The sequence below is a fragment of the Hyaena hyaena genome, unplaced genomic scaffold (assembly GCF_003009895.1).
Source record: "Hyaena hyaena isolate Hyena2069 unplaced genomic scaffold, ASM300989v1 scaffold_103, whole genome shotgun sequence".
In the NCBI taxonomy this organism is placed as follows: domain Eukaryota; kingdom Metazoa; phylum Chordata; class Mammalia; order Carnivora; family Hyaenidae; genus Hyaena; species Hyaena hyaena.
The window spans coordinates 3,383,073-3,408,141 of record NW_024080735.1 but is presented as its reverse complement, the minus strand read 5'-3'; the positions used below and the strand labels follow the sequence as shown (position 1 = coordinate 3,408,141).

The following is a 25,069-nucleotide window of genomic DNA, read 5'->3' as shown; positions in this document are numbered from 1 at the left end:
TATATATATATACATATATATATATATATATAATTTTTTTTCTTCAGAGAGAGAGAAAGAAAGCGTGATCAGGGGAGGGGCAGAGGGAGAGGGAAAGAGAGAATCTCAAGTATGCTCCACACCCAGCTCAGAGCCCCATGTGGGGCTCGATCTCACAACTGTGGGATCATGACCTGAGCCAAAATCAAGAGTTGGACACACTGAACTGACTGAGCCCCGCAGGTGCCCCATCTTGTCGGCGATACTAGCCATTCAGCCTGGTGTGAGGTGATAGCTCAGTGTGGTTTTGGTCTGCTTGTGGGGTTTTCTCCGCAGATAATCACCTCATCAGTGCCTCACCTCGTAACAGCTTGCTTTCTTCCTTTTCTTATGTTTGTTACTTCTTTTCCTGCTGCACTGACTTGTATCATTATTAAAATGCTAATTAGAGCTGATAATATCAATTGTTTTAATAGAAGACCTTCCTGTGTGCTCTGGGTTGTGAAGAGAATGCTTTTAACAGTGGTACGTTTTATGTTCTGCTAGTGCCACTGTTGGCGCTGTCTGTTATCAGACCATGAAAGTTTCCTTTTGTTTCTCATTGTTAAAAGTGTAGTTTTTAAAAGTAGCATGAAGGTTGTGTAGTTTTATTGAACAGGGTTTGTATATAAATATATTTGTTAAGATATTGACATTTTCTTCAATCTCTTTATGTCATGAATTCTGTTAATCAGTTTTCTAATATTAAAACAACCTTGCATTCTTTTCTTTTTTTTTTAATGTTTACTTTTGAGAGAGAGAGAGAGGCAGACAGAGCGTGAGCAGAAGGGCAGAGAGAGAGGGAGACACAGAATCTGAAGCAGGCTCCAGACTGAGCGTTAGCACTGAGCCTGATGCGGGGCTCAAACTCACAAACCATGAGATCATGACCTGAGCCAAAGTCAGAGGCTTTGTTACAGAGCCATCCAGGCACCCCAAACAACCTTGCATACTTGGGATAAACTCAACTAGGTCATGCTATTCTATTTATAAATTGCTTGGTTAATCAGTTTGCTAATTTGATAAGATTTTTTGCATCTGTATTCATGAACAACCTTATCTGTATTTTTGGCATGAGGTTAGGATGAAATGATAGCTTTTCCTCTGGGTTTATTCTTTGGACAATGTGTTTTAATGTGGGAATTACCTCTTTGTTAATGTGTATAGTTGAACTTGTGGGTAAAACTGTTTAGGATTGGTCTTTTCTTTGTGGAAGATTTTTACTCACTGAGTCAACTTATTTATTGGAGAGTTCATATTTTCAATTTTGAAAAAATCAGTTACTCATTCTAGGAATTTGTTCACTTTTACATTTTTAGATTTATTGGCATAAGCTTTTAGTGATCTTCTCTTACTACCCATTTAATCTCAGCAGCATCTGGAGTTTTGTCCAGTTTCTCATTCCTAATGACTTTTCTGTTGTTTTTATTAGTTTTTTCAGTGAACCATTCTTTGGCCTTGTTGAACTTACCTATTAAATGGTTATTTTAAAATTAGTTTTATTTTGCTTTCTTACATTTTTGTTTCCTTCTACTGTGGGTTTATTCTTTTGCTACAATATTTTATGTTGTCTGGTTAACACTTTAATTTTTTTTTTAAATGTTTTATTTATTTCTAGGAGAGAGAGAGAGAGACAGCATGAGCAGGGGAGGGTCAGAGAGAGAGGGAGACACAGACTCTGAAACAGGCTCCAGGCTCTGAGCTGGCAGTCAGCACAGAGCCTGATGCGGGGCTCGAACCCACGAACCGTGAGGTAATGACCTAAGCGAAAGTCGGACGCTTAACCGACTAAGCCACCCAGGCGCCCCAACACTTTAATTTTTAAGCTTCTTTACTAATGTAAATGTCGAGAGCTCCCCCACCCCTCAGTTTATACTGGTTTAGACTGTGTTCTAGAACTTTTGATGTATTTTGTTACTATATAATCCTGAGTATTTTTGAATTATTAATTTCTTCTTTAAAATTGTTTTTGGATATCAGAGTTTATGGTTTTTCCTGGGAATATTTCTGTTAGTGATTTTTTTTTTTTTTTACCAATAGTTTATTGTCAAGTTGATTTCCATATAACACCCGGTGCTCATCCCCACACGTGCCCTCCTCCATGTGTTAGTGATTTTTTTAATGTTTATTTATTTTGAGAGCGAACACAAGTGGGGGAGGGGCGCAGAGAGAGAGAGAGAGAGAGAGAGAGAGAGAGACCTGAGCCGTCAAGAGTTGGTCACTTAACTGACTGAACCACCCAGGTGCCCCTCTGTTATAGATTTCTAATTACACTATACTCATGTAATTTGGTTTTTATGTTCCCAACACTTTGAAATTCTTTGGAGGTAGTTTTAAGTCTTGGCATGTTATCAAAATTTGTAGCAGCTTTGTGTGTGTTTCAAAATGATATTCTCCAACTCATCCCTGGTGCATTCCAGGCATGGTGCTCAGTTTCTTTGTTTTTGGTTTTGCTTTTTTTAATGGTCCATTTGCACTGACAATTACTGAGAGGGTTATAGTAAAATACAGGAAGATGAGTTTGTTTCTTTTATATCTGTTGGTTTGGCTTTACCTATCTTGAGCTTGTGTTACTGGTATATACATGTTTAGAATCATTGTGTCCTGGTTAGTTCAACATTTTTTTTAAGCACTGTGTATGGCTCTTTTTAATCTTTATTCTACTAATGCCTTTCCCCCGATATCTCTTTTGCCAATTACTAATATGCCTTAGTTTTTTTGTAGGAGGGGGAGGGTTAATATTAGCCTCTACTTTTTCTGAAATTTTGCATAAATTTGGGGGAGAACCTACTCAAACAAGAAAAAACTCCACAGAATTTTAGAGAGGACCAGCACATCTAAATATTATGTACTTGGAAGAATAATTGTAAAATGTGCAAACTTCCCGCTGTGTTGGTAAGGAAAAACAATGAAAATAGATCCAGATATACAATATTAGCACCTAAAAAGGAATCAAACCTATCTGTCTTCTAGATTTTTAAAACAAAAGAATATTATTTCACTTTGTTCCAATAGATTTGAAAATTTCAGCACAGTGTATAAATTTGTAGAAAAATATTAACAGCTGTCACAGAAGAAATAAAAAACATGAAAATGGCAATAATGTGAAAGAAATCAGTTATCAAAAGATGTTTGCACTAGCACGTTTTTTTCAGACCTTATAATCAATTTCTGCTTTTGCCTTCTAAAAGTTTTGTAGTTTTGGTTTTCACCTTGAGCTCTTTAAGCAACCTGAATTTTGTTTTGAGACTAAACAAGGAGAGAAAGCTACTCAACTTATTTAATGAGGTTGATTTGTCATGGGTCCCAAAGCAGATGAAGACAGTGTAGGAAAAAAGTCATTGTAGACTGACATTATCTATGAGCACAGATGTAAAATGTTAAAGTAGAGTCAAAGCAATGCCGTGTGTTTATTAACTAAATACATCACACCTAAGTATAGTTTGTCTCACGGTATATAAAGATGACTCAACTTCTAAAACCTTTTTAATAGGTCAAATTAAGAGAATGAAATAGAAACCCAGATCTTCCCGGAGATTGTAATTAACAGCCCCACCCGCTCCGTATGAGAATCCCTGTTACTCACATACCCGCAGACACTTGGTGGCTTCAGGTTTTTTGTTTTTGGCCCATTTAGTAGGTAAGTAATCGAATATTTCTAGTATGTTTATTTGCATTTCTGTGATTTCTTGTGAGTATTATTTTCTGTTTATTAGCCATGTGTAGTCACACTGAAAATTTTAAACGGAAAAGTAACACCTACTGCATAATTTGTTTACTTGAGGACAGGGACTGCTTATTTTTTGTGCCTCTAACATCTTACAAAGTAGCTGACATACAGCCGGTAGGAGAAGGTACTAGTTGAGTGAGTTGAGTAAATAGTACAACTGTGAGCCTTCCAAAGAAGTTTGTGACTCAACTCATTTTTGAATGCTTAAAAATAGAATAGTTTTGAAGTGTCTAAGACATGGGATTTTTACTTGCAGGTTCCAGGATGTAAAGAGTAGATAGGATTGTTTTTTACTTATTTATTTTAATGTATTTTTAAAAATGTTCATTTTTGAGACAGAGAGAGACAGAAAGCGAGCGGGGGAGGGACAGAGAGAGAGGGAGACACAGAATCCAAAGCAGGCTCCAGGCTCTGAGCTGTCAGCACAGAGCCCGACATGGGGCTCGAACCCACGAACCGCAAGATCATGAACTGAGCTGAAGTCGGATGCTTAACTGACTGAGCCACCTAGGCGCCCTTAGGATTGTTTTTTAAATTTCTTTCAGTGCTGTAGGTTCCCATAAAACTTGGATAACGGACAACATCTCTCATCCTAATCACACGTGATTTTAGAGTATTCATCTGCTTGGTGCTTTCAGGGTACGTGCTACTGCCCAGAAGACTAGCATTGCTGATTGTTTGTCTACTGTTTTGTACCTTTGCTAAAAGATCATTTTAACAGCCATTTGCTTCCCTAAATTGTATTTCATTTACTCTAGTTAAAAAAAAAATAGTTTCTTTTCCTGTTTTGTGATACCGTTTCAGAGGTTTGAAAGGCCTACATTTTTGACCGTTTAGATAAGTACCCAGAAGGAGGTGCGTGCATGGAATTATCCTTGAAGAACTGAACTGGATTATAAATGACTGTGGTGGTCTGTGAGGAAATGCTGGTTTTGGATTTAGGGTCAGTAATGAGACCAGGATACAGAGCATACACTTTATTTGGGGTCAGGTTATTTGGAAGTCTTGAGCCGGGGCGGGGGGGGGGTGGGGGACGGACATCCAGGGAAGTAGAAGATGTATTTAAAGGACTGCGAAGCGTGAGGTTGTCGGTTGCCATGCAGCGTGTTAGCTGTCGCTGGCAACTAGGCTTCCCCTGCTCTCATACCGTCTGGCTCCGCACCTTTAATTTCTCTGTTGCGTACCTGCCCTCTTACCAGCTCTTTCTGAAATGCTGGTATAGAAGCTGGGAAAGGGAGGCACACTGGCGTCAGCGTGCTGCTCGACAGGTGGATAGATGACTGCTCTTCCTTGCCGTTCCCTTACACCCCTCCTCCACCTTTGCAGAGAGGTTGCTTGTCGGTAACGTCTCCTCCATTTGTGATATACTTCCCTTTCCTTTTGGGCCCCTGACTGGTACACGGTGGCCACAGTCTCAACAGTTTGTCCAGTCCGGTTTGTTGAAACCCATTTCATCGAGTCATTTCATCAAGGTGTTCTTTCACTTGGCAGTGTGGTTTTGTGTCCTGTCTTTCCAGGGTGAGAGCCTCCATATCTTCATTCAAAATTGTTCTTCCTTTGACTGGCATCTTCTCCACTGTGTGGATTCCAAATGCAGAGCCCATCTGTTTCCTTGTTGTCTAAAAGATTGACACAGAAATCTCTACTAGACTGAGATATGTAGTGTGGAATACCCTTCTTTTCTAAGTTCGTAGGACCAGATACCTTCAGAACAGATCAGGTTGTAAGGGCTCTATTTCACTTTCCTAATGCTCAAATAAATATGACTCTTGCTCCGTGGAAGGAAGGGGAAGAGAGCTCTACCCATATATGATGACTTTGTTTTTTAAATTATCACAATTGTTTTACTTTGATACTTTTTAAATGTTTATTTGGTTATTTTGAGAGCGAGCGAGCGAGCACATGAGCAGGGAAGGGGCAGAGAGAAGGGGAGAGAGAATCCCAAGCGGATGCTGCACTGACAGCGCAGAGCCTGATGTGGGATGTTACCTCCTAAACCGTGAGATCATGACCTGAGCCGAAATCAAGACTCAGACTGAGCCACCCAGGGGCCCCAGAAATGTTCAGTTTTGATGATGGGCCTTTGATTTAATTTGGGGCACTCATTAAAAGTTGATTTCAGAAGTAGGATTTAGTGATTCATCACTTCCATATAGTACCCAGCGTTCATCTCAAGTGCCCTCCTCAGTGCCCATCACCCATTTAGCCCATCCCACCTCCCCTCCAGCAACTCTATATTTGTTCTCTAGTTAAGAGTCTCTTATGGTTTACCTCCCTCTCTTGTTTTTATGTTATTTTTCTGTCCATTATGTTTGTTTCTTAAATTCCACATATGTGTGAAGTCATATGGTAGTTTTCTTTCTTCGACTTATTTCACTTAGCATAATACACTCTTGTTCCATCTATATCATTGCAAATGGCAAGATTTCATTCTTTTTGACGGCCGAGTAATATTCCAGTGCACATGTATACCACATTTTCTTTATCCATTCATCAGTCGATGGACTTTTAGATTCTTTCCGTAATTTGGCTGTTGTTGATAGCGCTGCTGTAAACATTGGGGTGCATGTGCCCCTTTCAGTCAGTAGTTTTGTGTCCTTTGGATAAATACGTAATAGTGCAATTGCTGGGTCTTCGGGTAGTTGGGTCTTTAACTTTCTGAGGAACTTCCACACTGTTTTCCAGAGTGGTTGCACCAGTTTGCATTCCCACCAGCAGTGCAAGAGGGTTTCTCTTTCTCCACATCCTCACCAACATCTGTGGTTTCCTGAGTTGTTAATTCTAGCCATTTTGACCCGGGTGAGGTGGTAACTCACCGTGGTTTTGATTTGTATTTCCCTGATGATGAGCGACATTGAGCATCTTTCCATGCGTCTGTTAGCCATCTCTGTGTCGTCTTTGGAGAAATGTCTCATGTCTTCTGCTTGTTTCTTAACTGGATTATTAAGTTAATAGTAATTATTAATTATCAAACTAATAAGCTCTTTATAGATTTTGGATACTAGCCATTTACCAGATATGTCATTTGTAGATATCTTCTCCCATTCCTTAGGTTGCCTTTTAATATTGTTGATTGTTTCCTTTGCTGTGCAGATGCTTTGTATCTCAATGAGGTCCCAGTAGTTCACTTTTGCTCTTGTTTCCCATGCCTCCCGAGACGGGTCTGTTAAGAAGTTGCGGTGGCCAAAGTCGAAGAGGTTGCTGCCTGTGTTCTCTAGGATTTTGGTGGTTTCCTGCTTCACATTTAGGTCTTTCATCCATGTTGAATTTGTTTTCATGTGTGGTATAAGAAAGTGGTCCAGTTTCATTCGTTTGCATGTTGCTCTCCTGTTTTCCCATCGCCATTTGTTGAAAATACTTCCTTTTTCCCATGGATATTCTTAACTGCTTTGTTGAAGATGAGTGGACCATATAGTTGTGGTCCATTTTTCAGTCTGTTCTGTTCCATTGATCGATGTGTCCTTTTTTTTTTTTTTTTTTTTTTTCCACGATTCACTTTTTTTGATGACTATAGCTTTATAAACAGCTTGATGTCTGAAATTGTGATGACTCATACTTCGCTTTTCTATTTGGGGACTTTTCTGGTTGCATACAAATTTTAGAATTGTTTGTTCTAGCTCTGTGAAAAATGTTGGTGTTCTATTCATAGGGACTGTATTGAATGTGTAGATTGCTTTGGGTTGTATAGACATTTTAACAGTGTTCTTCCAAATCATGAACATGGTATTCCATTTCCATTTCTTTGTATGTTCAGTTTCTTTCATAAGTGTTCTATAGTTCTCAGAGTACAGATCTAATTTTTACCTCTTTGATTAGGTTTATTCCTGGTATGTTATGATTTTTGGTGCAATTGTAAAAGGGATCGATTCCTTGATTTCTCTTTCTTCTGCTTCATTATTGATGTGTAGACATGCAACGGATTTCTGTACATTGATGTATCCTGGGACTTCGCTGAATTCATGTGTCCATTCCATTAGAGTTTTGGTGGAGTCTTTCAGGCTTTCCATGTGGAGTATCATGTCATCTGTGAAGAGTGAAAGTTTGACTTCTTCCCTGTTGATTTGGATGCTTTTTCTTTCTTCTTGTTGCCTGATGGCTGAGGCTAGGACTTCCAGTACTATGTTGAGCAAGTGGTGAGAGTGGACATTCCTGTCGTATTCCTGACCTTCGGGAAAAAGCTCTCGGTTTTTACCTGTTGAGGATGATACTAGCTGTGGGCCCTTTGTTTGTGGCCTTCATGATGTTGAGGTACATTCCTTCTCAAGCTACTTTCTTGATGGTTTTTAATCAAGAAAGGATGCTGTATTTTGTCAAATGCTTTTTTGGATCTATCGAGAGAACCATATGGTTCTTATCCTTTCTTTTATTACTGTGGTCCATCATACTGCTTTGCGAATATCCATATATAATGACCTTTTAATCACTTTACTCTTTTTTTGTGTGAGAATAAATAGGGAAATGAGGAGAGGAAAGGAAGCAAGTCTACATTTCTCTTAGAGGCAGCAGGCAATTGATTTTGTAATTTTTAAAAAATGTCAATTTATCCCCTTAATTAATAATATGTTTAAATTCTTTGTATGGTATTCAAGGCCATTTACATTTCCACTTTCCAGCTCCGATTTCTTTGCATTTCTTCGTTTCATCTCAAAATTCTGCAATGACAATGGATTCTTTAGTGCTAATCACCTCAAGTTCATTTCCTTCCTCTCTTCATTTGCTTATATTGCTCCCTGTGCCTGGAACGTCTACACCGCAAACCCAGGCAAAGTAGCAGAATTGTACTTTGTTCTCAAGGTCCGGGTCCTGTGGTAATTCCTCTGTGAAGTATTAGTGTTCCGTCCTCACCTGTTCTGAAGCACTTTATATTTACCTCCATTACAAGTTTCATCACATTCTTAAGTTTTGTCCGTGTGCCTACTATCCTTCCTAAGGGCTCAGAACTTCTTGAGGGAAGGTACTATATTGTAATCTTATTTGTTCAGACTCTAGTGATTGCTACCATGCTTTGTGTAGTGTGAACTCTTGCTAAGGGTGTGTTAAAAGGATAAATAAATGAATGAGTATGAAAGAAATCTGAATTTACTTGACGGGAATTGCCGAAACTCCCTTGGGTACCATGAAAATTGCTTTTACTTCTCGGACATTTTTGTTCAAATGTGTATCTAGCATTGAGAATATTTAGAATATGCAGAATATTTAACAGGAAAATAAACTGGTCTCATTTGTAGATCCCTGTTCCTTTGCATTATTTCATATGTTATTAGGTGCTTAAAAATACATTCTCAAGAAAAATATAATTCACATGTAAGAAATAAAGGAAATTGGGGCACCTGGGTGGCTCACTCGATTAAGCGTCCGCCTTCAGCTCAGGTCATGATGTCACGGTTCATGGGTTCAAGCCCTGAGTCGGGCTCTGTGCTGACAGCTCAGAGCCTGGAGCCTGCTTTGGATTCTGTGTCTCCCTCTCTCTGCCCCTCTCCTGCTCACCTCTTTCTCTCTCTCTCAAAAATAAATATAAACAGAAAGGAAATTGTTTTCTTATGGATATTAAATCTATTCTCAATATAGTATGATGGGATTATGAAACTCTTTGACTTCATTCTTAATCATAATTTGAATTTTTATTGTTTAAGAAATGCCATTCTGTGTATATAATTTGCATCACATTTCATTAAGAAAGTAACCGATGTTGCTCTTTCGTTTCAGCCAAACCATTTACTTCTAAAGTGAAACAGATGCGACTCCATAGAGAAGACTTTGAGATATTGAAGGTGATTGGTCGAGGAGCTTTTGGAGAGGTAAGAAAGCAAGTTTTTATAAAAGTTCTGCCGAATGGTTTGGAAGTGATTTTATACAGTCTGTGAGGCAGTTTAACTGAAGTATGATTTCCTTGCTGTCGTAACTGAAACAGTTGATTAGAAAATATATTAGAGTTGGAATGAAATATTTCCACATGGAATTTTTTTCCAAGATATTTTTCTTCTTCGTAGGTCGATAAGGTTGAGTATGCTTCTGGACTCTCTCCTCCGATGGCATGTCTGTCTCTCCTGTAGCTTACAAAGTCTCCCCATCTGGCAGTGCACGTGCTCCAGCACCGTCCCCTCCTCCTCTGTTCTTGGCCCTTTAGATTTTCATGTAATTTTACAATGGGTATTTCAATTTCAGAATCACTCTTAAAGATCCATACCCACATATGTGCTTGAATTTTGGTGAGGATTACACTGAAACTAGAGATCAGTTTGTAGGAGCGCCTGAGTGGCTCAGTTGGTTAAGCTCTGACGCCGGACTTTGGCTCCGGTCATGATCTCGCGGTTCATGAGACAGAGCCTCCTGTCGGGCTCAGTGCTGACAGCGTGGAGCCTGCTTGGGATTCTCTCTCTCTCTGCCCCTCTCCTGTTCGTGCTCCCTCTTACCCCCATCTCTCAAAATAAATGAATACACTTAAAGAAAACAACAAAAAATCTCTTTAGACATCAATTTGAGGACAATTGACACCTTAATACTAAGTCAGCCAAGCAACGAAGGAATGTAACATTCTTTACTGTTTTAATTAGAATTGTTAAATTTCATTTTCTGGTTGTTTTTTGCTAGTAGTTAGAAATATAATTGAATTTTGTTTGACTTCATACCTAGCAACCTAGCTAATTTTGCTTTTTCAGTTATGAATTGTGCTGGATTTTAAGAAGATGTTTTATCAGCATCTTTTGAGACACTTAAGGCTTTTCTCTCTTACTCTGTTAATGGATTGAATTACATCAGTTTATTTTCAACTATTGAACTAACCTTGCACCTCTAAGCTAAGCCCAACTTTGTATTATCGTCTTTGGGTTTCCTTGCACTTGGTTTGCTATGTGAGCATGTACGTGCTTAGGATCTTTGAGAGAAATGGGCCTGTAATTTTCCTACTTAAAATCCTGATGAGATGTTGGTATTTTGATTATGCTGGCCTCATAAAAAGAGGGACATGTTCCCTCTTTTACCGGTCTCTGGTTGAGCTCAGGAAGATTGTTATTTCTTCCTTATATGCTTAGAGGAATTCACTTGTAAAACCACTGGGCCTCGAGATTGCTAGTGACACAGTTTGCGATGATATATTTAATATCTTTAGTGGAAATCAGACTGTCACATGCTCTACTGACTGAAACAGCCGGGCGCCTTTGTTTTCTAATCCAGTCTAATAATCTCTTGTCTTTTAATTGGAGTATATGGTCAGTTGGCATTTAGTGCAGATACACTACCTGCTACTATTTTATTTCTATACCTGTCTTGCCCATTCTGTATTCTGTGCCTTTCAACTCCTGGATTAATGGAGTAGTTTATTTTATTTTATGTTTTTAAAATATTTTTTATTTATTTCTAGGAGAGAGAAAGAGAGAGAGAGAGACAGCGTGAGCAGGGGAGGGTCAGAGAGAGAGGGAGATACAGACTCTGAAACAGGCTCCAGGCTCCAAGCTGGCAGTCAGCATAGAGCCTGACGCGGGGCTTGAACCCACGAACCACGAGATCATGACCCAAGCGAAAGTCGGACGCTTAACTGACTAAGCCACCCAGGCGCCCCTAATGGAGTATTTTAAATGATTCTTTCCCTCATTTATTAATTTCTTAGTTTTACCTTTTATTGGTTTCCCTAGAGATTGCCTCATGTGTCCTTGGTAAATCTGTGTTTTGCCAATTCTGATTTACCTGACTTCTACCTTTTTGTCATTGTTGTTATGTTTTTAGTTCTACATATAACTAAAACCTCAGAAACTACTGTCCCTCCTCATGTAGGCCGACTCCTTCGTTTACATTTTCTCTTATTCTTCACATTTGCATACTTCCCTTTGGTACCGTTTTCATTTTGACCTAAAAATTCCTTTTACTATTTCACATTGTCTGCTAGTGATAAACCGCTTTTATTTGTCTGCAAATATATTTATTTTGAGGTCATAAAATTTTTTAAAAGTTGAGTTATATGCACGCATAACTTAGTGGATTTTTACATTTGCATGGATTTGTGTGGCCGTTACGCAGACCAAGATAGGTGTGCATTGCCTCCCCTGTGTGAATACGTACCTCCGTATTGACTGTCTCATTGGCTTTATCACTGTAGACTGATTTTGCCTCTTTTTGAATTTTATATTAATGGAATTTTAATATATCCTTTTTGTGTCTTATTTTGCTCAAGATTATGCCTGTGTTATTCACTTTTGTTTGTATTGGTTCATAGTACTCCTTTGTATAAATATGCCACAGGTTATTTATTCATACTGTTGGTGCGAACTCAAGTTGTTTATGGTTTATGGCCATGTCAGTGATGTTGTTATGAACATTCTTGTACATGGCTTTTGGGAGACGAGGCACTAATTTGTGTTGGATATAAACTGAGGAGTGGAATTGCTGGGTCACTGGGTAGCCATATTCAGCTTCAGTAATTAGTGCCAAATAATTTCCTGGGTGGTTACCCATTTATCATTTTTACCAATACATCCACCAACAATGTGTGAAGGTCCCAATTGCTTTACAGCCTCACCAGTACTTGGTAATTTTTTTTTTTAACTTTAGCCATGTTTTGGTGGATGGATAGTAATACTGAATTATGATTTTATTTTACATTTTCTGGTAATTCTTTAAGTTAAGCCCATTTTCATATTACTTTATATAACTTAGTTGTTGTTTTTTTTCCATGAAGTGCACATTCTGAGGTTGGGGAATTAGGATTGGTTGGGGGATTGGGAGCAGGTTGTTGGATTTACTGGTATGTATTCTAGATTTAAGTCCTTTGTTGGAGATCGTGTATATGTGTGTATTAAATAAAATATCTCTTCCTTCCTGTGGCTTGGCTTTTCCTGCTCCATATGGATCTTTTATTGAAGAGAAGTTCTTAGATTTAGTGAGGACCAGTTAATTAAACTTTTCTTTATTGATCAGATCCTTTTCGTGTTTTTTTCCTAACCTCAAGGTCATATAGACATTTTCTTGTGGCATCTTCTATAATCTTTAAAAGTATATTTTATATTTCAGTCTCTGATCCAATTGGTATCAATTATTTTGTATTTCTTGAGGTAGAGGTCAAGGTTCATTTTATTCTTTGTGGGTTTTATACATTTATTTATGAGAGTTTGATGTTTGTGGATGAACTTTATATAGAATTCTATTTTCTAACTTTGTTGCTAGAATAGAAATACAATTGATTTTTGTATATTCTCATCTTGTATATAAGGAGGATCTTGACGTTAGTTTATTAATTCTAGTTTATATGTGAGTTTTTTGAATTTCTCATAATCATATTTCTAAATAATGACAGCTTTTTCTTTATTTCTCCCCAATCCTTGTGCCTTTTATTTCTTTTTCTTGTATTATTGCAGTGGAAAGTACCTTCCATAAAATGTTGAATTCAAGTGGTGACAATAGAATTTTTATCTGGTTTGTGATTTCAGGGGAAAGTGTTCACTATTTTACTATTGAGTTTGAAGTTTGCTACAGCTTTTTTGTTTGTATTGTTACTCTTTTTCAGCTTAAGGAAGTTGTCCTTACAGTCCTAGACTGCTGAGAGTTTTTGCCACGCACAGGAGTTAACTTTATTGAGAGCATTTTCTGTATGTGTTTTGATGTTATGATTTAACTTCTTTATTTGGTTACTGTGGGGATTATATTGGTTAGTTTTTAAATGTGCCAATATTGCATTACTGTGTAAGTCCAGTTGTTCCTGATGTGTCATTTTAATATACAGAGTTGGGTTTTGTTCAGCAGTTTTTTGTTTTATATGCATGACAAAGATTGGCCTTTAGTTTATGTAGCCTGTTAATTTTGGAATGACATATTTAGTTCATAAGACAATTTGGGAAGTGTGCTTGCTTTTTCAGTTTTTTGAAAGAGTTTGTAGAGGTTTAGTATTATTTCTTTGAAAACTAGTGAAGCCATTTAGACTAGGAGTGTAATTTTTTTTTGTTTTGGTTGTCTAGCTCTTCTGAGGTAAACTTTATATATGTTGAAGTACACAAATTGCATATACATATAATGCTGTGAGTTTTGATAGATAGATTCACCTTTATTGAAGATACAGAATAATTCTATCTTCCTAGCAAGCTCTCTTTCCTGTCAGTTTCCCATAACTTCCAGTGGCAACCACTGTTCTACATTTTAACTGTGGATTGGTTTTGGGTTTTTGAAAATTTCATGTATGTGGAATCATACCCTAGGTACCTTTTGGTATACAAATTCTTTTGCGCAGAATATGTCTATGAGAGTCATCCTTGTGATTGAATGTATCAATATTCCCATTTTATTGCTGATTAGCATACTGTTTTATTAATATACTACAATTGATCCATTCTTCTGTTGATGAGCATTTGGGCTGTTTATAGTACAAGAAATACTTGTACAAGTATTTATGGAAATATGTTCGTCTTTTCTTTGGACAAATACCTCCTACTGGAACTGCCCTGTTAATGGTAGGTGCAGGTTTAAATTTAAAAGAAACAGGCACATTTTTTCTAATGAGGTTATACCAGTTCACATTCCTACCACGTTCCATGGCTCCCACCAGTACTTTTCTGTTGTTAGTCTAGTGGGTGTGTAATAGTATCTCGTGGTCTTAACTTGCATTATTACGTGGATTTGTGTTATCTATCAACATAATGTGTTTTTGTGGCTTATTCACCATTCTTTTATCTTCTTGGTGAAGTATGTGTTGAGACATTTTGCTCATTTTTAAAAATTGAGGTATTTGTATTGTCATTGAGTTGTAGGAGTTCATTAATTTTTTAATGTTTGTTTATTTTTGAGAGAGAGAGACAGAGCACAAGTTGGGGAGGGGCAGAGAGAGAGGCAGACACAGAACCAGAAGCAGGCTCCAGGCTTCAGGCTGTCAGGAGAGAGCCTGACACTAGGCTCAAACCCACAGGATCATGACCTGAGCTGAAGTCAGTCACTTAACCTGACTGAGCCACCCAGGTGCCCCTTATGTTTTATATTGATAAAAGTCCTTTGTCAGATACATGTTTTGTCAATATTTTCCCACAGGCTGTGTGGCTTGCCTATTGATTTTCTGAAAATTTTCCTGTAAGAAGTTTTAAGTTTTGATGATATAATTGTGAACTGTTTTTCTCCTCTGGTTATTATTTTCTAGTCTTTCTAAGAAATTGTTCATATCCAGGTTGCAAAGATATTTCTCTTTTTTCCCAAAAGCTTTATAACTTTAGCTCTTAGGATGTGTAGATTGCTGATTTATTTCGAATGACTTCACGTCACGTGAGATAAGGATTGAGGTTCACTTATTTCCTGCCCATAGCCAGTTGTTTCCGTACCGTTTAGTGCAAAGTCCGTTTTCCCTGTATTGAGTTACTTCAGCACCTTTGTCTGAATAATCAGTTGACCATATAAGTCTTGAACTTTTTCTGCTCTTCCTATTCTGTCTCATTGATCTGTTTGTCCCTGTGCCAGTGTCCTGCTATCTTGATTTTGATGCCTCTACCTCTTTACTATAAAGTCGAGAGCATGTAGTGAAGTCTGAGGGTAAGTCCTTCTACCTTGTTCTGTTTCAGAATTGTTTCAGCTCTTCTTGGATTGTTGCAGTACTGCGTGCATTTCAGTCTGTGTCCGATTCCATACGTGCCCACTCATCACTGAAAATGAGTTCACGTTCGATTATAGATCAGTTTTGGGAGGACTGCATATTAATAATGTTGAGTCTACTAGTTCATAAACAAGATATTTCTCTTGTTTTTTTTAAAGGTGTCTTTTACTTCTTCTCAAGATCATCTTATTTAGTGTACAGGTTTTTTCATACTTTGTGAAATTTATTCCTAAGTATATTGTCTTTTTGATGCTAGGGTAGAGGATACTGGAAATTTTTGTGTTTAGATAGAATGCTGCTAATATGTAGATAGAGCACTGGTTTTTGTATCTGACATGATTTCCTAAATTCACTTACTATTTTTTAAGTAGTTTTTTAAATTGTTGTTTTCTTAGATTTTCTTTGTAAACAATCACATTGTCTGAGACTAGGGACAATTTCCTTTTTACTTTCCAGACTTTATAACTTCTGTTTCTTTATCCTGACTTACTGCACTAGTTTGGGTCCCTAGGAAAATTCTGAATAGGTGTCATGGGAGTTGGCATCCTTACCTTCTTTCTGAGCTTTAGGAGAAAGGACTCAGTGTTTCACTACTGAGTATGGTGTTAATGGTAGGGGTTTGTGGAGGTGCCTTTTATCTGATCTAAGATACTGTCTTCTGTTCCTAGTTTGCTGAGAATTTAAAAAATTTAATGACCAATAGGTGTGGAATTTTGTCGTATGCTTTCTTCGCATCTATTGAAATGATCATATAGATTTGCCCTTTTCTTCTGTTCATACAGTAAGTCACTCTGATTGACATTTTAAAAATAGACTGATTTTTTGAGCAGTTGTAGGTTTGTAGCAGAGTTGAGTGGAAAGTCTGGGGGTTCCCGTGCACCCTGCCCTGACGTGTGCACAGCCTCGCCCGCTGGCAGCATCTGCACGCTAGTGATGCACCTGTCTGGAGCCTGTGAATCTGCAGTGACACCTCATCACCCAAGGTCCACGTTTACCTTAGGGTTCGCTCTTGGTGTTGCACACTGTCTGGGTTTGAACAAATGTGTAAAGACACGTATCTACTGTATCGTATCACACCTATCACACGAATCGTTTCACCGCCTTCAAAATGCTCCAGGCTGTGTGTATCATCCTCCCTCCAGGAATCCTCTGTCACTGATCTTGTCACTGTCTGTTCAGTCTGGCCTCTTCCAGAATGTCCTGTAGCTGGAATTATACAGGATGTAGCCTTTTCAGATTGCCTTCTTCCACGGTCAGTTAAGTTCCCTTCATGTCTTCTAATGGCTTCTGATCACTCATTTCTTTTTAGTGCTGAATGACACCCCATCGTCCGAATGTGCCACTGTTTTTATTTATCCACTTACCTACTGAAAGACATCTTCGTTGTGTCCGGCTTTGGGCAATTAGAAATCGAGCTGCCACAAACACCCACATGCAGGTTGTTGTATGGACATAAATTTTCACTTCTTTTGGGCAGATACCAAAGAGCATGATGGCTGAATTGAAGGATAAGAGTGTTATTAAAGTTTTCTAAGAAACTGCCAAAAGGTCTTTCAGAGTGGCCAGTACCGTATTGCATTTTGAGCAGGAATGAATGAGAGTTCCCGTAGCTCCATACCCTTAGCAGCATTTGGGGTGTTCAGGGTTTTAAATTTTGGTCATTCTAGCACGTGTGTAGTGGGGTCTCATAGTTGTTTTTAACTTGCACTTCCCAGGGTGGCGGGGGGCATCTTTCCATGGGCTTGTTTGTGTATCTTCCTGGGGGAGATGTCTGGGAGGATCTTTGGCCCATTTTTCTAATGGGTTTGGTTTGTCTTCTTAATGTTGAACTTTAAGAGTTCTCTGTTTATTTTGGATCCCAGTCCTTTATCAAGTGTGTCTTTTGTGATAATTTCTCCCAGATTTGTCTGCTCATTCGCATGACAGTGGCTGTCACAGAGCAGAATTGTTAAATTCTGGTGAAGTCTAACTTACCAATTATTTCTTTCATGGATTATGCCTTTGGTATATGATTGATTTTTCAAATACTAAACTAATCTCTGGGATAAATTCCAGTTGGTCATGACTTCCTGTCCTTTGAGATAATTGTTCTATTCAATAGTTCCTTAGTATTTTCTTAGCTATTTCCATATCTATAATTCACAGAGCATGTTGACCTAGAGTATCTTTTTTATAATGTCAGTGTCAAGTTTTGACGTTAATATTATGCTGGACTTAAAAAATGAATTGGGGGAGGTTTTTTTTTTTAATATTTGGTGTAAATTTGGAATTTCCCCCCCTTAAATGTTTGATAGAATTTTCCAGTGAAACCATCTGGAATTGTTTTTTTTTTTGTGGGGAATATAATCCTATTAGTTTCTTGGTGATTACAAAGCTATTCAGTTTTCTGCTATATCTTGTGTCAACTTCAGCAAATTTTGTTTTTCATGGCAGTCATGTTTAGAGGTTTTTCAGTGTTACTAATTTTGAACAAAGCTGCATTAGATTTATGAATTGTCTATATTTTATCACTTTTTAACTTTAATTTTTTTTACCTTTGTTATTTCTTTCCTAATACTTCCTTTGGGTTAAATTTGCTCCTCTTTTTTTCTGGTTTCTCAAGGTAGAACCTTAGATCTTTGATTCTTTTCCATTGTAATATAAACATTAAAACTATAATTTCCTTCTGCACAGGACTAGGTGCTTTCCATGTATCTTGATGTATATTTTAATTATTCATATCAAAATACTATTTATCTTTGATAACTTCTTTGAGTTATTAAATATAGCATTTACTTTTTATAATTTGGGGGCTGTATGAACGATCTTATTGATATCCAAGTTATTTTATTAGGGTCAGACATCATACTCTAAGTTTTCAGTACGTGTTGGGTTTAATAAAATTCATTTTATGGTCAAAATATCTTTATGAACACTTCATGTGCACACAAAAATAGTTTTTATTCTACATTTGTTGCATGTAGTCTTTTATACACGTCCAATCAAGAGAGTTGATGCTGTCAATAAAATCTTCCATAATATGGTGAGTTTTGTTTCGTTCTTTTGAGAGATGGGTGTTAGAATCTTCAAATATAATTGTGGGTATGTCTGTTCCTCCTCTTCATGCATCTTGAAACTCTTTAAAAGGGGTGTACGGTTTCTCCATGTTTATGTGTTTTCGATACATTAACCCTTTTATCATTATGGAATGTTCCCCTTTGTAACTTAATCGTTTCGGGTCTGGTGGTGTGGTTCCTCTGACGGTAATGTAGCTTTCTTAAGGCTTGAACGTTTTCTTTCTGCATCTGTATATAAAGTGAATCTCTTCTGGACCATATAGAGTCCGGTTTTGCACTTTTTACACATTCAGCTGATTTCTGCACTTAGGCTTTTTAGGCTGTGGGGCAGTAGACTTTTTCTGTGGACTGCCAGACAGTGAGCATTTCAGATTGCACAGTCCGTGTGGTCCGGTACCCTGCTCTGTCACTGTCATGCGAGCACAGCCCTAGGCAGTTTGTACCTGAACGGATTTGACCCTATTCACATAAACCTGTGTTTATAAAACAGGTATTGGAATGTAGTTGACCTCGAGGCCATGGTTGGTTGAAGCCTGGTTTAGACCATTTGAATGAATATTTATAAGTATGTTCTAGAAGTATGTCATTTTTTTTGTTTTCTGTTTGCCTCTTCCTTGTTCCTCTCTTGCTCTCACCCTCCATTTTTGGGGTTCCTTGAATATTTTTTAAGGTTCTCTTTTGAACTCTCCGTGGACTCCTTTGCCAGACATCTTTACATTATTTTCATAGTGTTTTTTCTTGAGTACAGATCTTTTTCCCACTCAAAGAATTTAGCATCTTTTAAGAAGTATTGCAGAGTTCTTATTCATTACAGAAACATCTGTGTCAGTTTTCTTGGTGATAATTTTGCTCTCTTTCTTCTACCTTTCCGCTATCACATAAACCAGAAAGCAGAATCACCTAAATCACCCATAACTAGAGTCAAACACAAATGAATTGGAATGACCCAGACACACGTATAGTGTTTGCCAAAAAGCCCTTATCACTTGGGCATAAGAATTGAAAAGGACGAGTTTTAGAACATCAGTTTGCGAATATATTATTATAGATCTAAAAAATAGATCTAAAAAATATATCTAAAAGCTCCAAGATAATGCTGAAAGCTACTATAAATTAAAGGGTTAATTCAAAAATAATTACACATCTACACAAATCATGAGCCTTTATATGTATAACCAACCACAGTTGGAAAATAACGGAAGAGAAAAATACGATTGCCACATCATAAAAATGTTCATTATTTATAAGTTAACAGATTAAATAATTCCAATACATATACTAATTACTAGACTGATTCTTTAATTTATACAAGAAAATAATTAAGAATCAACAGAAAACAGGATCTCCTAGGTGGCTCAGTCAGTTAAGCATCCGACTCTTGATTTCAACCCAGGTCTGTGATCTCACGGTTCATAGGATCGAGCCCCGCAGTGGTTTCCTTGCTGACGGCACAGAGCCTGTTTGGGATACTCTCCCTCCTTCTCTCTGCCCCTCCCCTGCTTGCGTGCTCTTTCTCTCTCAAAATAAATTTAAAAAAAAAAAACTAAACTAAACAGAAAAACTCCTGAAAATTGGAGCAGTGACAGACCTCCTGTATATTAAAAATGTGATGAAGCCTCAGGAAATAGCATGTGAAGTCCAGAAATAGGCTCAAACCTACACAGTAAGTTACTACTTGCTAACGGCAACGTCTCCAGTTAGAGTCCTGAAGGCGTGTCTGGAGACCACAGGACAGCCGACTGGAAGGGACTCCTGTTCTAGATGAGGACAGACGACAAGTGGATCAAATGTTCAAGTGTAAAAGATAAGACACATACGGCCCAAGTGTCCACAGTAGGTCGAATAAATGACGGTTTATCCACACCCTGGCACCCCGCAGCCACAGTACAGAGTGGCCACTGCCCTGCGCGGAGGGCGCTAGGAGGTGCTGTAAGTGACTAAAACAGGACGCAGGATCATAGATAAGGGATGCTATTTTTTTGTTAAAAACAAGTTTTTTCGTTAAAATATTAAGATCCATACTTGTCTTATCGTAAAGTAGCATTTTACAGGGACGCCAGGGACACTCACTGTAGCAGGAGGGACACCCAAGTGGAATCATTTGTGTTTTGATTTGCGAGGCCACTACCTATGTAGTGAGTAATGAGTCCATTTTGAACTTACCACCTGTTTAAAGAGTCATTACAAAGTCTGCCAGGTTGGGGTGAATGACGGTCAGTTCTGTGAGTAACGCGAGGAAGAAGTAATTCTACATCTAAACTTCCCCAAATGTCCGAAAAAGAGGGATCACCGCCCAACTCATGAGGCTAGAGTAACCTTGTTTTGAAGCTGACAAGATGCAGAGTTGGTGGAGGCCACACAGGAAAGAATGCGGATGGTTTGATTGTGTCACAGAAGTCAGGATAACGGTGTGTAGTGGGGGTGGGCGACGCGTGGGTAGTGTTGTTTCTTGATCTTGGTTTTAGGTATACGTCGTTCACTTTATGATTGTGTTGGACTCTTCTGTTTTGTTTTCCGTATATATGTGAGAACCGGTTATACATGTTCTAAAATCACTTTTAAAAGAAGCTATAATAATCGTGGAATATGTGTTCATCTAACAAATTAGCTTTAAAATATATACCGTAACGACCGATAAAATTTGCATAAGGGAATCCAGAAGCTTGCAGTAGTTTAGAATAGAGCTTTTAACTCCCTTCTCAGAAATTGACAGGTCAAGACTAGAAGTCTCGATTTTTTGAAGGTGGAACTTTTTAGTTGCATATTTATTCCATCCTGTGCTAAAAGCAGTTGGTAGAGTAAAGCAGTGAGATTTAAACAAACTGGCTTCTCCCAGACTAGTTTCACGAGGGGATTAGAGGCAGTCAAATCTGTATCCAGTGGGGACCCACCTACTTTTGTTTTGTTCAAGCGCTTTTGTTGGGACTTACGTTCCGCAGCTAGCGCAGCAGTTCTCGCCGCTGTCGGAATTGTTCACTCACGTGACCAGGTTCATCGCAAATGAACCTTCTGTTTAAAAAAACCTCCGACATGCACAGAAAAGAAGAGAGGGTATCCACAGTGGAGGGGTCAACAGATGTAGAGACTCCCGGACAAAGTGTCTTTCCTTATTTATTTTTTTACTTTTTAATTTTTTTTAATTTTTTAACTTATTTTTGGGGTGGGAGGGAGAGAGAGAGAGCATATGTGCACATGTGAGTCGGGGAGGGGCAGAGAGAGAGGGGGAGAGACACAGAATCAGAAGCAGGCTCCAGGCTCCGACCTGTCAGCGCAGAGCCCAGTGCGGGGCTTGGACCCATGAACTGTGAGATCATGACCTGAGCTGCAGTCAAACACTTAACAGGCACCCCCGACCTTTCCTCATTTAAAGGGCTGTCGTCTTTCCTCTTATTTCAAATCTAGAAAGTAACTGTGTAGTAAGAGGTACTGAATATATGTAGGAATTGAAATCACTGTCAGGAATTTCCTTTCCCATCCCTTTGGAAAACCTGGAGTCACACCCTGCAGGTGCCTCAGTTTTGCTCCCTGGAGAGGCCCCCGGGGAGAATTTGGACGTTGGTTGTGGCGGGATCTGGAGCGCAGGCACTAGTCTGCGCACAGGTCCTTATTAGGAAGCTGAAAGGGCTGGCTGCCCGGCCCGCGTGAGGGTCCATCCCCGGCAGAGGCCGCATGGAGCCAGGATCTGTCTGGAGTTTTCCCTAGGTAAGGGCGCTCTGTTGAACTCCGGAAAGATCATCTTCAATAGTGCACGCAGGGCGTGGCCTGGTCCAGTCTCTCAGGTCCCCGAAGCACACCAGCCTCCATCTGAACTCTTCAGTCTTACCTGAACTGAAAGAGTAAAAGGAGCTCCTAGGCCATGCTCTCCTTACCCCGGTCTTATAACAACCCAAAACCAAACAGCAAAACCAGGCCCCGGCAGGCCACCGCATTTTTGTGGTACTAATCAGTCCCCGAGATTCCTGCCACAGTCGCTGATTGATTTCACAGCGGCCTCTGCTCAGAGAATTTGAAGAGCAGCTGCCATTCCCCGCCTCCCAGATGTCGGGGAGTGACCCCAGTGGGGGTGGCTTTCTCTGCTCCCCAGTCCAGGATGTCGTTGGCATGGCCTCCCTTTATTTTGCTGGTGACCAGTTGAACTCCAGATCTGGCCGGCGCGTGTCCTTGTGCACGGGGCGGGCTCCCTCTGCTGGGCCCTTCTCGTAGACACCAGTGGCCTGACTGCTCCCTCTGGGGAAGGAGTGTAGCAGGGCTCACAGAGCTCGCTGCACTTGGGAGTGTCTCCATCTCCCTCCGCTGGTGACTGAGATAGTGCTCACATGGGGGGCGGGGGTGGAGGTTTGTAGCCCACGTGGGCCTTATACCGAGGCCATCAGAGACCAGGCCTTTCTTTGTACAAGAGTCCCAGGCTCCAGAAGGAAGGCCCCGGGCGGTCATCCCCAGACTGCACAGCAGAGGACCAGTTTTCGGGGGGGAGGGGCATCTGTCTCCACGTTGGCATTCTTGTGAGTGTGGATGCCCACCTGGTGAGAAAGGGTTTTCATGGTCCAGCCAACCAGGAAGGGACACAGGAATTCTGTTGATGACGTCTGTGGTGTTGAGATAGTTTGGCCGCCATTTCTGGGTAGCGCAGGGTTTTAGACAGACTTGTTTCCTTAGCTGACCTCACTCTTCGACGCAGCCCCAGTCTGTTAGCGGATGTCCCTGTCGTGGAGGCCGAACAGTTCCCCAGCAGGGGTGCAGAACGGGTCTGCTTCAGTAGGAAGCACCACCGGCCATAAAAGGATGGTTGGGACCACTAGGCTGTGGGATCCGGATTCTGGATTCGCTGAGGCCGTGGAGACCCCGCACCTGCAGTTATTGCGTCCGGTCCTGGGACTGCTTCCCATCAGCCCACGTCCACCTTTATTGCCACTGGGACGAGATGCAAAATATTTTAGTGACATGTTTATCATGAACCTAACAGATACATAAAGAATTCCATATCCAACAGAGAATACACATTCTTTTCCAGCACATACAGATCATTCTTAAACTTTCCAATGTTCTAGACGAGAAGGAGTGCCTCGGTAACTTCCAGAAAATGTCAGTGTTCTACAGACCAGTATCTCTGACTTTAATGAAATAAAATGAGAAATTAATATCAGCTAAAAATGACCCATATATTTGTGTACTTAAAAGTATAGATCATAAGGGAAATTTCAAAATAAGTGGATATGAATGGGTGCTGCATTTCAAAACTTGTGAAAAATTTAGATTTATAGCTTATAATACATTTACCAGGAAACAGGAAACTGCTGTGGGCTGAATTGTGGCTCTCTCCCCCAGCCCTCAAAAGCCCTCAAAAGCATTCATATGTGGAAATCCCCACCTCCAGGACCTCAGAATATGACTGTCTGGAAATCGAGGAGTCTTTATGGAGGTAATTTCATTAAAATGAGGCCATTAGTATGGGCCCCACTGTAGCTGCGCAGCTCTCCTTATAAGAAGGGGAAGTCTGGACAGAGCCCTGGGCAGAGGGAAGATGATGAGAAGATACAGGGGCGAGGCGGCCACGTCAAGCCAAGGAGCAAGGTCTGGACTAGATCCTTCATGACACTGGGAAGTAACCGCCCCTGTCACCTTGATCTTGGACTTCTCATTCTCCAGAGCTGTAAGAGAAAATACGTTTCTGTTGTTTAAGCTACCCAGTCTGTGATACCTTGTTAAGGCAACCTGAGCAAACTAATACCATAATCAATCAGCCAAATTTTAATTCAGGAAGTTGGAAAAAGAATCACAGAGTAAACAGGAAGGAAAGAAACAATAAAATGCTGGAAATCTGTTAAGTAGAGAGTAGTAGTATCACACCCCCAAACTGGTTCTTTAAAAAAAGTTAACATACTTAAAAATTGTTGGATCATGGCTCATGATTGTTTCACTTTTAGATAAAAGCATTAAGGGCCGCCTGGGTGGCTCAGTTGGATGTCTGATTCTTGGTTTCAGCTCGGGTCATGGTCCCATGTCTGGGCTCTGGGCTGACAGTGAAAAGCCTGCTTGGGATTCTCTCTCTCTGTCTCTCTCTCTCTCCCCCTCTCTCAGTAAATAAGTCAACCTAAAAAAAGGCATTAAGTTAATACATACGTGTTATAAAAACTCAAAATAATAAAGGGAATGTCTTTAATTTGATGAAGGACATGTGCTAAAACCTAAAGCAAACTTCAAATGGAACACGTTCAGGTGCATGCCACTTAGGATCAGGAGTAAGACAACTGTGGTCAGCACTGCTACCGCTTTTCATGTTACTGGGGTTCCCGGCCAGGACGTTAAGAAAAGAAATGAGGTAACAGGATTGGAAGGGAAGAGATTTAATCTCTATCTATAGATAACCTACAGTTAAAAATCTACAGAACCAGTAGGCAAAATATATGTATTAATAAGATAATGTACTATTTCTCAAATAAAAGCTCATTTTACAAAGAAAAGAATTCCTCTGTACTCAAAATCATCAACTAGAAAGGGGCGCCTGGGTGGCTCAGTCATTTGAGCGTCTGACTTTTGATTTTGGCTCAGGTCACAACCTCACATTTTAGGAGTTCAAGCCCTGCATTGGGCTATGTGCTGATGGTGCAGAGCCTGCTTGGGGTTTTCTCCCTGTCCTTCAGCCCTTCTCCCTTGCTCATGTTCTCTCTCTCTCTCTCTCTCAAAAAAAAAAAAAAAAAAAATCAGCTA

The 25,069-nt window shown here is 39.5% G+C and overlaps 1 protein-coding gene across 8 annotated transcripts in view; it reads left to right on the top strand.

Annotated features, from left to right (window-relative positions):
* The window catches only part of CDC42BPA (CDC42 binding protein kinase alpha), a 292,087-nt gene that overhangs the window by 57,150 nt on the left and 209,868 nt on the right, over positions 1 to 25,069 (top strand). For all 8 annotated transcript variants that reach the window (XM_039235880.1, XM_039235877.1, XM_039235878.1 and 5 more), the window contains exon 2: positions 9,455 to 9,546. In XM_039235880.1, the coding sequence (XP_039091811.1) occupies positions 9,455 to 9,546 (92 nt within the window). The remainder of the gene's footprint in view (positions 1 to 9,454; positions 9,547 to 25,069) is intronic.